Source organism: Saccopteryx leptura, chromosome 3 (assembly GCF_036850995.1).
Source record: "Saccopteryx leptura isolate mSacLep1 chromosome 3, mSacLep1_pri_phased_curated, whole genome shotgun sequence".
Classification (NCBI taxonomy): Eukaryota; Metazoa; Chordata; class Mammalia; order Chiroptera; family Emballonuridae; genus Saccopteryx; species Saccopteryx leptura.
In genome coordinates, this window is record NC_089505.1 from 105,200,977 (window position 1) to 105,215,736 (window position 14,760).

Sequence of the window (14,760 nt, forward strand, 5' to 3'; positions counted from 1 at the left end):
GTACTTGGGAATAGGTGGAACCATAGGAAATTGCTTTATGTACATTACACCATTTAATTTGGGTGAGGGAAGGGTTATTATTACCCCTATTTCACTGGTGAGGAAACTGAGGCTCAGAGAGGTCGAGTCGTCCAAGCGAACCAGTCAGGAACTGGTAGGGCTGGAATGTGAACCCTGGTGTCTGGCTACAAAGCCAGCTTACCCTTGTCCCGTGCCACCGTTCCCTCGCAGTGCCTGGCGGGATTGCGGCCGAGTCTCTGACCTTCACTCCACTGGAGGACATGATCTTCCTCAAGTGGGAGGAGCCGCAGGAACCGAATGGCCTCATCACTCAATATGAGGTGGGTTTGGACCCCATTATGGTGGGGGCCCCTGGTGGAAGGAGGGCAAGCAGCTTGGAGAGGGAGGTGCATGATGGGGGGACAGAAGTGATCATTGAGGTTCCCTTAACTATGATCAGAGTATGTGGGTTGTAGGGACAGGGGACCTGAAGTCAGGGAGAGGTGAAGGTGCCCAGAGGCCTGGGCTAAGGGGCATCCACAGCCCCACTGAGCCTCTCCCTTTGCCCAGCCTTATCCCTTAGCCCATCTAAACCATGATAGGTGGGAGGTTATGGGGCCAGTGCTGTCTTTCCCCATCTCTGTGCCTGACTACCTGCCCATCCTGCCCCCAGATCAGCTACCAGAGCATTGAGTCATCAGACCCAGCGGTGAACGTGCCGGGCCCACGGCGCACCATCTCCAAGCTTCGCAATGAGACCTACCACGTCTTCTCCAACCTGCACCCGGGCACCACCTACCTCTTCTCCGTGCGGGCCCGCACGGGCAAAGGCTTCGGCCAGGCAGCCCTCACGGAGATCACCACCAACATCTCAGGTGAGCTCCCGACCCTGGCCTGGCCCCTCTGGAGAAGACCCAGAGTCCTGGGGTTCCGTAAGCAGAGGGGAAGTAGGGGAGCCTCTGGGGGTGGTTATAGTGGGCTCCTGCTGAGATAAATAAACCATTTAGGGTTTGAGATCAGGGAGCATTAAGTCAGAGAGCTCAGAAGAGTGCTCAGTGGAATCAGAGGGCTGAAGTCAGGGGTCACAGAAAATTAGGTGAGAGGGAACAAGGAGCCTAAGGCGGAAGGGGAAGGGATCTAAGGATAGGGGTCAAGGAAGCTGGAGGCCTCGCTTTCCTGGTCCAGTGGCCAGGCTCTGTGTTCTATTCCTGTCCCCTTCCCCAGCTCCCAGCTTTGATTATGCTGACATGCCGTCGCCCTTGGGAGAGTCTGAGAACACCATCACCGTGCTGCTGAGGCCTGCGCAGGGCCGTGGTGCGCCCATCAGGTGGGAAAGCCTGGGTGGAGGGGTGGAGGTCAGGGCCATAGGGCTGAGGCCTCTCCTCTGACCGAGAGCCCCACCCAGGCCAGCTCACCCTGGTCCTCCCTCAGCCTCCCACTCAGAGTTCAGAGTGTCTGAAGGAGGATGTTCTGTGATCCTGGGCAGGCAGAATGCCTGTAGTCACGCCCCTCTGGGGTCATGGGTGTCTGGTGGTGATTGTTCTGAGATCTCTGGACAGTGACCAGCATGGAGAAGTGACTATCCAGGCTTCTCCAGAGGGCCTTTCCTCAGACACCTTGGAGAAGTGAACTCTGGGGCTTTTTTTCTTCCTAGCTTATTTCCTGGAGGGTTCTTTCTAGGGAGACACAGGGATGGGCTTTCTGGAAGGCAGGTGCAGGCAGCTGGATAGGGCCACCTCCCTGCAGTGGCCAAGAACTTGGCTTCTCTACTTCCTTCTCCCGGGAGGAAGCTGGGGCTGCCGCTGCCATGGTGGCTGCCTCTGCGGGGGAGGAGGTGCTGGAGACGAATTGGTGTGTGTGTGTGTGTGTGTGTGTGAGAGAGAGAGAGAGAAAGACAGGTGATGTGTGTGTGTGTGAGGCATGGTGTGGACGTGTGAATGTGTGTGTCTGAGCGAGAGCAGGCGAGTGTTTGTGGGATATGTGCACATACAGTCAGCCAGACACCATGCTAGGGACTTCCCCTGCATGGTCATTTATCCTCAGGGCAGCCTGTCGAGTGGGTCAGGCCAGTACCCTTATTTTACACATCAGGGAACAGGCTGTGAGCCTAAAGAACTTGTCCCCAAGGCCACACAGCTGGTGAGTGATAGAGTGGGGGTGTGGGACCCAGGTCTGTCTGCAAAGCTGGTACCTTTCCTAGAAGTCACTGAGCCTCTCTTTCTTCCCCTCCTGTCTATTCCTTCCTTTCAAAAAGGTACATGTACTGGGACAGGGTGATAGCTTGTATTTGGGCACGGGAGGGGCCTAGCAGGCTCCTTCAAGAGAGTTGTGGGCTGCCCAGGTGCCCTGGACACCCCTTACTTCCTCACTCCATCCTCCACTCTTCTCTCCTGCTTTGCGTCCCCCATATTGGCCACTGCAGAGCCTGTCCTGAGTTGATTCCCAGACGCTCAGGGCAGACCCAGAAAAAAGTCCGGACATCTGAGGCGCATTTTGCAGGAGCTTCAGGGCCCTGGTGCACCTGAATTCTGGGCAGAACTAAGAAACCTTCTTTCCTTGTCCTTTTGAGGGTTCCTGTGAGCCAGCCTGGTCAGTGTCCCTCTGGGATGATGATGACAAGGCTGGGTGGAGTCAGGGGTGGTGGTGGGACATGGTGGGAAGGGAGAGGTATGATGGCTATGCAACCTTGGGTATGTCCCTTCACCTCTCTGAGCTCCCTTTCCTCATCTGCATAATGGGCATCGTGCCAGAGCAAGATGTGTTTTGTTCGTGGCTAATGCTGATTATGACCATCCCCTGGTGGGACTTAGAGCCAGGGGAGGCCTCAACTCAGCCTGGGAAATGGAGGCTGAGAGAGGCCTGGGCTGATGCTTGCAACATGCTAGTGACAGGGAACGAATCTGTGTGGCCAAAATCCCAGGATGCTGGGGTGATTCCCCCACACCTAGGAAGCTGGAAAGAAACAGCTGGAGAGAAGGCAAAGGCATTTCTACTTCCCGGAGCGCAGGCTGTCAGTGTGGGGTGTCACATGCCAAGACGTGATCAAGGCTGTGACTGGAAATATTTAAATTTGTCAGTATTCATTTAGTTACTCTTGGCTTTGTTCCACAGAGGATTTGGAGGTGCTCACAGCAAAAGGCCATTCCGTAAAGTGATAAAAATAAATAGAACCACACAAGTTGGGACCAGGAGACACAAATTAGAGGGAATACAGACCAGGGAACATAATCAGCCATTAGGACCGGGAGATGTCGGGTTCAGCGCTGCAAATTTGAGCTGCCTCTGGTTGGGAGGGTACTCAGGATGTAGGGATGTAGGACTCGTGTGTCCTTGTTTGCTTGCTCAGTGATGGTCTCCCCAACAGGAAGGAGGTCACTTCCAGGAAGACTAGATCCCCAAGTGCCTAGCACAGGGCCCACTGTCAGAGCTCAGTGTACATGTTCTGAATGAACGAATGCTTCTTGTCTAACTCTAGTTTAAGAGGCTCAGCGTGGAGCCAGCGGTAATGAGTGTGCAGCCTGAGGCTATGGGTTTTCTGATCTGTGGCAGACGCTGGAAGACTCACTGAGGAGTTGGGGTGGGGCTTTAGGGCTGGCTCACTGCTCAGGGCCCACATGTTTGCTTTTGTCACAGCAATAACAGCTGGTAGGCACTGGCTGCTTGCTGAACTTGCCTCCTTGCTCACATTACTTCACGGAATAAGTCCTGTGATAACTCCCTTTTTAGAGAGGATGAAACTGAGACCCAGAAAGGTTAAGTGACTTACCCAACTAGCAAGAGATAGAGCCAAGATTAGTCTCCAGCTGGTCCTGACCCCAAAGCCCATGCCCTAGCCCTCAGATAGCTGTCCCTGGCCGTCACGTGCTCAGTGCGCTCTCCCCTCTCCCTCCAGTGTGTACCAGGTGATTGTGGAGGAGGAGCGGCCGCGGAGGCTGCGGCGGGAGCCAGGCGGCCAGGACTGCTTCCCAGTGCCGCTGACCTTCGATGCCGCGGTGGCCCGCGGCCTGGTGCACTACTTCGGGGCCGAACTAGCGGCCAGCAGTCTGCCCGAGGCCATGCCCTTCACCGTGGGTGACAACCAGACCTATCGTGGCTTCTGGAACCCACCGCTTGAGCCCAGGAAGGCTTACCTCATCTACTTCCAGGCAACAAGCCACCTGAAGGGGGTGAGGTCGCGGTTGTGGTGGGTGTTGTTGGGGACACCTTGGAGCGGGATCGCCACAGAGGCCAGGGACACTCCCTAGGCCCCGCGCCTCCTCCCGACCCCACCCCCTCTGCTGGTCCCTGCCCTCCTATAGCCCCATCGTCCCTCCCTTAACTACGCCTCTTGGTCTGAGCTCCTCCCCCCCAGCTCCGCCTTCCTGACCCCAGACTCCCAACCCTCCGGCTAAAACCCTTTTCCTGACCCCCCCCTTTTTTTTTTACCAGACTCCCTTTTTATCCAAGCCCCAATTTAGTACCTGCCCCTTTCCTGAGTCTGTCTCAGGCTCCTCTGTCTCCAGAGGGGTCAATCTCCCCTGGTTCCTGTTTCATCAGACCCTGAAGCCTGGAACCCACCTCCTCCCTGAGCCCCGCTCCTCTCCTGGCCCCTCCCTCCTTGGATTTCTCCTTCCCAGGCTTCCGCCTTTGTAAAGGCGGGTGTGCGGGGACCCCTGGACCTAGACCCTACCCTAATTTCGGAGGTTCCGCCCCCTTTCTTTTCCTGTTCCTGCTGATCTCATTCCCCTTTCCTAAGGTCTTGCCCTATTTGCAGTCACGTATCCTCCGCCATTCTCTCCTAGTTCCCCTAGGCCTTCGTGCTGGGTGGGGTGTCTTTAGTTACAGTCCACACCAGATAAGCCCTGACCAGGCCCAGGACATGCTGTCCGAGGTTCCCTCCTGGGAAGGGTCAGGTCTGGGCTTCAGCTGTGCTGAGACCCCGTCTGTGCATCCAGGAGACTCGGCTGAACTGCATCCGCATAGCCAGGAAAGGTAAGTCCTGCTGGTTGGTGGGTTTCTCGCTTGCTGGGGGCTTTGGAAGGCGGACCCTGAGCATGCAGGGCGATGGGAGCAGAGGATGGTGGTCTGGCCTGCCGGGGATCAGGAAACATTTCCCTTCTTGGCCCTCATATGCCCAACCCAAGGGCTCCTCCCAGACTGGGCAGCAGGGACAACCCCCACTCACCTCCCTTCCCTCGTGGCCACAGGAGGGGCCTTGGCAGGGGCCTGGAACAGGTCTGTGGACGGGCAGCCAGTATGGTTGGGCCATGGGAGTGGTGGGTGCTGGGCACTAGTTCTGGGTTCTTTTTTTTTTTTTTTTTTTTTGCATTTTTCTGAAGCTGGAAACAGGGAGAGACAGTCAGACAGACTCCCGCATGCGCCCGACCGGGATCCACCCGGCACGCCCACCAGGGGGCGAGCTCTGCCCACCAGGGGGCGATGCTCTGCCCATCCTGGGCATCGCCATGTTGGGACCAGAGCCACTCTAGCGCCTGAGGCAGAGGCCACAGAGCCATCCCCAGCGCCCGGGCCATCTTTGCTCCAATGGAGCCTTGGCTGCGGGAGGGGAAGAGAGAGACAGAGAGGGAAAGCGCGGCGGAGGGGTGCAGAAGCAAATGGGCGCTTCTCCTGTGTGCCCTGGCCAGGAATCGAACCCGGGTCCTCTGCACGCTAGGCCGACGCTCTACCGCTGAGCCAACCGGCCAGGGCCAGTTCTGGGTTCTTATCTGCCCCCTTTCCTGGGGTGGGGACTGACCTGGCCATGTAGGGATTGTCCCTCTGAGCAGGGAGTGTGGTTGGTTCCCCATCCTGAGATGCCCTAACCACACTGACCCAGGAGGGTGAGAAGGCAATCTGAAGGTCCCAGATGTCCTCTATCCCCCATTCACTGTAGGATGGGGAGGATTTGAGAAAATGGAGGAGAGAGGAGCCTATCCTGATAGGGGAACAGTGCAGGCAGAGCCTCTGACACGGGGATGTGGCAGGTCTGAGGGGTGGTGAGGGGACAGATCTGACTGAAATGTGGGACACACGTCGAGGGGAGGGTCGGTTGTCTGCACACATGTGTTTGTGCAGCACGGTCCATTCTCTGTGGCTCAGACTGGGGGTAGGTGGTCCCTATCTCCCTCTGACCCTTTGTCCTGCCTTGTTCTCTCCAGCTGCCTGCAAGGAGAGTAAGCGGCCCTTGGAAGTGTCCCAGAGATCAGAGGAGATGGGGCTCATCCTGGGCATCTGTGCGGGAGGACTTGCTGTCCTCATCCTCCTCTTGGGGGCCATCATTATCATCATCCGCAAGGGGTAAGTGAGGCCGTGCCCTGGCCCTCGTGTAGCTCCTGTCCGTCAGAAGCCTGGTGGGGGAGCCAGTGGCTGGAGACTGGTAGGGCTGTGGGCTGGCCAGGCAGCCGCCTGGTGGGTGTGTGGAGGGCTGCCAGCCTAGGCATCAGGCCTACGGATGGACCCCAGCCGGGCGGTGGGGAGCCAAAGGCTGCAAATGGTACTGCCCCTGAGCTGCTTAGCTGGGGCCTGGGTGTGGCTGGTGCCAGGTGTCACTATCCAGGAGAGGGTCCCCAGTGCCTGCTGCCGAAGAGCTGTGCTGGAAGTAGGCAGCACCCTCTGGTGACTGCTGGGCTGTTCTGGTGGGGGGAGTGTAGAGGTGACATGACTTTGAGTCTCCAGTCCCCTGTGGTCCTTCTGCCAGCTTATCTTCCCTGACCGTAGGGTTGTGGTGTCGACCGTGAACAATGGGGGTGGTGCTCACTCCCTTCAAACCAAGAACCCTGAGCCCCACCCTCTCTTGGGCTCAGCTTGCCCTGGACCCTGTTATGTTGATCCCTGAGGAGTCCTCCTGGGCCATGACAGAGAAGACCCCCTCTTGCCCCTACCATTCCTCAGGCCTCAAAGGTCCAGCCTCGTGTTTGTGAGGGCTGCATGTCCTAGTGCATTTGGCAGTGGGCAGCACATTTTAGAATCCAGGACTTAGAAACATGGAGGTTTGGGGTTTCATAAACCCAGGATTTCAAATTCTAAGAATCTCAGAATTTAGAATTATAGAGATTCAGAGCCCAGAAAGTGAGAGTTGCCAGGTAGTTTAAGGATATCTAGTCTAGTGGGTTTCAAATCTTTTTAAAGCAGCAGAACCTGTCTTCAAAAAACTAAATAAACCTCCCCTAGGAGCCCAGTACCGGGAGCGGCTGAAGGCGTAGCCTCTTGTTGGAGCCTGCCCGGGGCTTTTGAGACCCTCTGCATTATTCCCCGCCAGACAGCCCCAGCACGCTGTTGTACTCGCACCTTAACTGAGGATGAAGATGCTGAGGGTCAGAGGGGAAATGGACCTGCCTAAGGTCACCCAGGGAACCAGAGGCACAGTCCACTCCACCCTCTTTCCACTTGGGTCTGTTTCTATAGACCCTGTTGCTGCCAGGCTGGGCACACATGGATGATTTGGCTCTGGGTCTCTGGGCTGCCAGGAGCAGATAAGCAGGATCCAGGGAGATGAGAGAGAATTTGGCCAGGGCCCCCTTGCCCAGGGCCAGGCACCAGCAGGAGAGAAATTCTTCCAGAGAGTCTAGGGACAGGGCATGCCAGCAGTGGGGAAGTGACGTCGGGCAGGGGTGGTCTGTCCAGGGTATTAGGCTTGATTTTTTCCTGCCCTGCTCCCTACATAGTTTCCATGTACAAAATATTTTAAAGCATCACTCGTTGAGTAATTACTATGTGCCGGGAGCTTCACACACGTCACGTAAGTTATTGAGCACCTACTGTGTGCCAGGGACCGTCTGTCTCAGGATATATTAAAGAACATTTTCTTCTTGGATCCAGGTCTGACTCCCTTTTCATGATGAGGAAACTGTAATTGGGTGACTTGCCCATGTCACTTCACTGATGAGTGGTGGGGTCTGATTTGAACCCAGGCCCAACTACAAAGCCTGAGCACCTCATGGCTGGAGATGTGAAGGGCCTCACCATGCTAGGCACAGTAGGTGCCTAAGTGGCAAGTCCCTATCCTTCTCCCCAGCAGGGGGCCTGGGAGTTCACTCTGGGGGCCTGGGGAGTGAGACAGATAGAGAGGAGTGTAAGGGAGGAGTCAGACATTGGGGGGGTCTGCAGGTGTTGCCTGAGGCCCTAAAAATCTACCCTCAAGGAGAGAGGACTGGCAAAGTGGGGGACGTCACCCATCTTTGCAGAGAGAGCATTGGGCCCAGGAGATGGTGAGCCAGAGGTATGCTAGGGCCCCAGGAAACCCTCTACTTATGCAGCTGCAATTCCAGAAGACTCTAGGATCCTCCCTTCCTCTAAAAGCCGTTCAGACCCATTCTATAGCATGTCACTACCTCCCCTCCCCATGCTCTACCTGGCCTGCAGGGTGCACTGTGCTCCTCAGGGCTCCTCCGGTCTGTACTGTGGGTGTGATGGGACCGAGCAGTGCTGGCAGGGATGGGGCTCTTCAGGCCAAATGTAGGGGGTAGGTTAGGAGGTTGCTGTGGGAGGGCAGCTCCTCAGTAACCCCCTGTGCACACTTATTGGAAAAAGGAGGTGGCCGGGGACAGGGGATTATGGGACACAGTCAGGGCCAGCAGGGAGATGTCAGATTCTCCATCCTGTCCTGCCTGTGTGGACAATGAAACTGACTGAATCTGCCCTGGGACTCCAGGGCTGGGAGGGGAGGCCTGGCTTGTCCCAGCCAGACCCCAGACCCTGGAACTCAGGCCGGGTCAGATCCCCTTGCTGTCCCTCCAGAGCCCCTCCTCCTTCCCTGTGCAGCATTTCTTTTTCCTGCACCTTTTCACTTACTTACTTGCAGTGCTTTGCTCAGCGCTTGCATCTGTGAGGGCAGAGAACACTTCTGTCTTGTTGGCGGTGTGTCGTCCCCTCCCCCTCCCCCTCCCAAGAGCTGAGGATGTGCTTCCAGTTGCCTGAACCTCACAACAGCCCCTGGGGGTGGGAAGGGGTTGGGTGGGGGTCTTATTAACATCACTTATTAAGAGGAGGAATGGAAGCTCATAGAGATAGAGAGCTTTTAATTTTTTTCCCTTATTTATTGATTACTCATTCAATTAGTTATTCATTGAGGGGTTATAAAGTGCTGGACACTGTCCTGGGTCCCCGGATCCATCTGTGGGCAGAATCCTCTTGTGCTTTGTAGTTAGTGGAAGCCTTGCATTAAAGTAGAGGCAGAGGAAGCAGAAATGGATAAGCACAGGGTGCCTGGGTTGGGGGCAGAGAGAGGGTAAAGGGGGACATAATGTAGCTGGTGGTTGTGGGAGAGTGGTCAAGGAAGGCCCTTTTGGAGAAATTAACTTCTGGGGAGACCAGAGAATGCTAGTCCTTCAGCCTCCCGCCTCCTGGTCAGGGCCTGTGACCAGCCACAGGGTCATAGACCCTCTCCTCTGTCACTGGATGGATGAAACATGCTGTGTGACTTCTAGCCAAACACCTGCCCTCGCTGATCCCTCAGTCTCCCACCCTCCTCTCGCCTTCCCTTCCCCCAATCTGCAGGATGTCCTTGTGGAAGGCCATTCCTTGGGGTCTGTGCCGATGGGGTGATGTAGGGCAGGTGCATGGAGGACCCCTGGATGTGCCTGAGTAGGGCCTGCGGAGGGAGCTGGCTCTGGCGTCCTGACCCTGCTCTGGACTCCACTAGTGACCCCAGAGAGTCCCGGGAAGACCGCGACTGTCAGCCTCAGCTCCCTCCCCTGTGAAGTGGGAATCAGACCTGCTCTGCCCCCCCTCTGTGGGGGCTCTGTGGTCCTGTCTCAGCTCTTGTCTCAAGCAGTGCTTTGGGCTCCCGTGAAGGGTGACCTGGCTCCTTTAATGGACCCCGGGGGCAGACTGCATGGGCGAGGGGGCCCCAGGTTTGCCCTTGAGCCCTCTCCACACTGCCCCCTCCCTGCCCAGCCACTCGTGCTCTCCCAGGCACAGGTGCATGCAAACAGCTGTCCCCTCAGGGCCAGAGGGGCCTGCAGGTGTGAGGGGGATTGGGACTGAGGGTGGGGGCTGTCTGCAGGGGCGAGTATAGTGACCTTGAGTGTGTGAGTGGGGGGAGTTGTGTGTGAGTGTACACATTTGTGTGTATTTGTGAATGTGTATGTATGAATATATATGTATTTAAATACTTGGTGCATGTGAGTCTGTGCATTTGTGAGTGTCAGTGCATATTCCTATGTGTATATAGAGTACATGTGTATCCAAGTGTGTCTGCCTCTAGTGGGTGTGCAAGTGTATATATAAATATTTCTGTGTACATGTGTGTGAACGACTGAAAGCTCTGTTTCCCTCAGACCTCCTCACTTCCTTTGCACTCCAGTAGCAGGCTGAGGAAAGGTTCCGGAAGGGGTCTTGGGTTCTGCTCCTTAATGATGGAGCCAGGCCAGCCCTTGGGACGAGGAAGGCCCTTCTAACCTGTCTGGTCCCTGGCCAGCCCCCTCCCCAGCCTGGAAAGCAGCCCGCTCCTCCCTGCTGGCTGGGCGCTGCCCTGGGCCCAGCCTTCTGGAAGGACCTTGGGCCCAACTGTGCTGTTCTCTTTGCATGCTGCCAGGAGAGACCACTATGCCTACTCCTACTACCCGTAAGTAGCTCCACTGCCTTGGGTCCTGGCACCTCCTTGGGAGCCCTCCTACCCCTTCCAGCTGGGCGTGGGCTCCTACCCCCTGCCTGGCCTGGTGTCAGCCCCTTCTTCATGGCTACCTCTGTCTCTGAGCTTTCCTCCTCTGCTCTCTCTTCTCGGTCATCCTCCTCGCTTGGGGGTCACAAGCACTGGCTTGGCAGTCAGAGTCTTGGGTTCAGACCTGGCTCTGCTGTCACCCCAGGCAGGTCACTTACTGTCCCTGAGCCTCTGTGTTCTTTCACCCCCTGAGGCAGCCCCTTGTGTTCCTGAGCCTTCCTGCTGGTCGGAACTTCCTGACGTCAGACCGCAGTCCACGTCCAGACAGGTCCTCACACAGCCTCTCTTGGGAGTCCACAGCCGTGTGCATGTGTGTGCGTGTTGGGGGCGGGCCTGTCCCCACACTGGCAGCTCTCCACACAGTGCAGACAGTGTTCAGGTCACCAGGAGCCCCTTCTCTGCCCAGTGACCCCAGGCTTCTCAGACCCACCGTTTCCTGGACGCTTCCTCTGGACTCACTTCTTTACACAGAATCTTCACGCCAACCCTGAGAAGCAGAAACTATGAACCTGTTTTACTGATGTGGAAACTGAGGCTTATAGACGTTAGGGGACCTATCAGAGGTTACAGGAAATGCACAGTGGGGGTTACCACCCAGGCCCCCCAATCAGACTCCACAGCCTCCTGATGTTACTGTGTCTTTTCTGACTGCAAGCCTTCTAGAACATTCCCCCAACCTTGCTTGTTCTCCCTCCTTGCGGAGCAGGCTCATGTGGTCCCGGACCAGCCCAGAGGATGGTAACCTCTCACCCCCTCCTCCCTGGACCCTCTACTTGCTTCGACATCACCCAGTGTCATCCTAGCTTTTCCAGCAGCCACACCCTGTCACCATCAGAGCCCCCAGCTCGGCTTGTACAGGAACTGCTGACCAGGCGGCTCCCCCTCCCTCCGCTGGGCAGTGATTTCTGAGCTGAAATGCAGAACTTTCCCGAGTGTCTGTGTTAAATTCTGTCTGCTAATCCCACCCTGAGGTCAGCCGGGGCCGGTGTGTTCGGTGTCCCTCCGGGTTCTGTCTCCTGTGGATCTGGTTGGTTGGTGCTTGTAGTTCTTCCAAGGAGGCCAGGAGGGCAGGAACAGAGCCTGTGACACCCCACTGGGGACTGCTATCTAGGCCAGTGTCCGCTTGTGACGGTCCTCCTTGGGCACCACTGTCAGCCAGGTTGCCTGTCTGTCCTCTGTCAGTGGTCCTCTTTCTTGCTTGTGGTTTGCTAGTGTCTTACCTGTTCCTCCCTCTTTGTCCCCTGTCCCCTTCTGCATCTCTCTTTCTCCTTGTCCCTTTATTCTTCTTCCCTCCTCTGTATCTTAATTCTCTCACTCCCTCTCTTCACCTCCTCATCTCTTTCCTCCCCTTCACTCCTCCTCTACCTTCTCCTTCAGGTTAATGATCAAGGTGACGGGCACAGAGGCTTCTCACCTGCCCCGCAAAGGGGCCTTTAGCTGTGCCCTGGGCCACAGTGAGGGCAGAGGCCAGAGCCTGCAGATGGGGCTGGGAGCAGGAGGCCTGGGCCCACGGAGCCATCTCTGGTTCAGGCTGAGAAGGCAGTGCCTACCTCAGTGCACTGCAGAATTGTCCCCAGCATGTACATGGAGTCATCTTTTTAGCACAGGAAGGACACTGGGGTCCTGATAGAAGGGACATCCAGAGGTGCTCCGGTTCACCCCCTTCCCTGGAAGCTCTTGAGCCAGGACAGGCGGATTGGGATTTGCCTGTCTGGGAAGATCCCTTTGTTGACCTCTTTGTCTCCATGAAGCTCAGTGTCCCCAAGCCTTCATAACCTGAGAGTCCTTTCTTAGTTCTGCCCCATATCCTGCGTGCTGTAGGGCGGGGCAAGTGAATAGTTCCCTCATCTTGAGCCTTCCCTATGATTGGGCCCCTGCTCTTCTTCAGTCTCAAGTGGGTCCCAAGCCATTTTCCCATTGCTGCTGCTTGGCCCCTTGGTCATGGACCTGTGTCCCCTGCCTCCCCATATCCTGTTCTCCCTCCCACTTTCCTCTGTTTCTCCGAGTCACAAACTGCCTTCCTCACCTGGGCTGGAGGCCTGGGCCTTGCGGGGCACTTGCCCAGGGCCGTATCCAGAAGCTCTGCCCTCTCAGGAGGGACGGGACCTTCTCCCTGCGCTGCTTCTAGCAGTGGGATGGACTGGTGGGCAGTGGCGGGAACATAGACCCCGTGTAGGTCTCTATGCAAGTCCAGAGTGGCCGGTGGTGGGACCACCCTGGGAGTTCGGGGGATAAGAAGTGACCGTGGTTGGAGTTTATTCTTGGCCCATTAGAGGACTCCTGAGCACTGGCTGAGCACTAGCCAGACCCTCTGCCGGAGGGGTATGATCCATCCCATGACAAGAGAAAAAGGAGTTCCCAGGGCAGGTGTCCGGTGAGGACGGGAGAAGGAGGACGGACATGGGGCATGCTGGGGCTGGAGTGGGGCAGCCCTCTTCCTGGTTTGGGGTGGGGCGACGGTCCGCTGTGACACCAAAGTAGGCCCAGGTGATTTTCCCTCCCATTTCCTGAGCTCTGGGGGCTAGGTCCCCACTGCTGATCCATCCCTTGCTCTCGGCAGAGGTCCCCAGGAAAGGGTCTCTTGTGGGGGAGACAGCAGCTCTCTGGGTCTGATGAATGAAGGAAGGAGGCAGAGCCCCCTCAGCATCCAGAGATGCTTCTAGAATGACTCCTGACTGCTGGGCTTCCTCATCATCCACCTGTGGGACTGTCCTGCCCAGCTTAGCACCCGTGTCTCCCGTCAACCCCCCTCTGCAGGAAGCCAGTGAATATGACCAAGGCCACGGTCAACTACCGCCAGGAGAAGACACACATGATGAGCGCTGTGGACCGGAGCTTCACGGACCAGAGCACCCTGCAGGAGGATGAGCGCCTGGGCCTCTCCTTCATGGACGCCCATGGCTACAGCCCCCGTGGTGAGTGCCCGGCTCTTGGGTCCCTTCCTCGTGGCTCTGGGGCTCCTCGTGTCAGATAAGTTCTATAATATCCCCAACCAAAACTGAAGCACCTGTTGTCCACTTGCTGGGGACCAGCACCGGCCCTGGCAATGCAGAGAAGACACAGAGATGACCTTTGTACGGGAGGAGCTTTAGGGAAATGGAGGAATTAGACATGGGCTCGGAGGAGGAATGCGAGGTCACATGTGTTAACTGTGGGAGGTGCTCCAGGGACTCAGAGGGGATCAGCGCAGTCTCCTGGTTTACGGGGCGCCTGCTGGGTGAGGGGCTGGACGGAGCTCAGTGGCTAAGAGGGATATCCGAAGTCTGACAGACCCAGATTTGCACCTCAGATCCCAGAAGCTGTGTGACCTCGGGCAGGTTGCTCATCCTCCCTGCGTGTCTGCTTCCCGTACTCTCTGCTGGGAGGCTTGCCTGAAGACAAGATGAGATAATGTGTGTACCTCCTTAGTGCTGTACCTGGCATGCGAGAAGCGTAGCAAACCAGTTGTATGTGCCAGGCGTCGGTCATAACTCACTTCACCACACATCTTTTTCTTCTGTTTAGTGCTGATTTGTGCAAAAGAAAATATGTAAAGTTTATGAAGATCATAAAGTCATAACAATACAACAAACACCAATGAACGCCACTGGCGAATTAGAACGGCACCTAGGTGCCTGTCCCATATGGCCTACCTCCCTCTTATATGTAATTATTCCCTTGAAATTTGTGTTTATAGCTTTCTTGATTTTGGGGGGGGGGTATAGTTTTACCAGATGGGCATGCGTCCCCAAACAGTGCACTGTAGAATTTTGCTTGCTTTTGAGCTTTATAAAAATGAAAACTCACTCTGTTTTTCAACTCCACATCATGTTTCCAACGTTGACCCAGATGGATGTTTCGCTGTAATGGTTCATTTATTTTCTCTGATGTGTAGCTTTCCATTGTTTGAATATACGGCAATTTATTTCTCTATTCTGCCATCCGTGGGCATTTGCTTTGTTTCCAGTTTCCTGTTATTACAAATGGAACTGCGTGAACATTCTGAAATGAGTCTCCTGCACCTGCGTAGGAGATTCTAGAACTGCTGGATTACGGAATGTGCTTGTTCCACTTGGTAAGACAGTGCCAAATTGTTTTACAAAGTAGCATTGCCTGTGTTTGCTCCCAGCAGAGTGCAGGAG

At 56.1% G+C, this 14,760-nt stretch overlaps 1 protein-coding gene across 10 annotated transcripts in view; it reads left to right on the forward strand.

The window, feature by feature from the left end:
• The window catches only part of PTPRU (protein tyrosine phosphatase receptor type U), an 81,703-nt gene that overhangs the window by 37,601 nt on the left and 29,342 nt on the right, over positions 1 to 14,760 (forward strand). For 7 of the 10 annotated variants that reach the window (XM_066375626.1, XM_066375628.1, XM_066375632.1 and 4 more), the window contains exons 9-16: positions 232 to 341; positions 674 to 875; positions 1,225 to 1,327; positions 3,893 to 4,166; positions 4,935 to 4,971; positions 6,138 to 6,276; positions 10,514 to 10,543; positions 13,397 to 13,554. In XM_066375626.1, coding sequence (XP_066231723.1) covers positions 232 to 341; positions 674 to 875; positions 1,225 to 1,327; positions 3,893 to 4,166; positions 4,935 to 4,971; positions 6,138 to 6,276; positions 10,514 to 10,543; positions 13,397 to 13,554 — 1,053 coding nt within the window. The remainder of the gene's footprint in view (positions 1 to 231; positions 342 to 673; positions 876 to 1,224; positions 1,328 to 3,892; positions 4,167 to 4,934; positions 4,972 to 6,137; positions 6,277 to 10,513; positions 10,544 to 13,396; positions 13,555 to 14,760) is intronic. The other 3 variants (XM_066375630.1, XM_066375635.1, XM_066375636.1) reach the window with 1 other exon arrangement.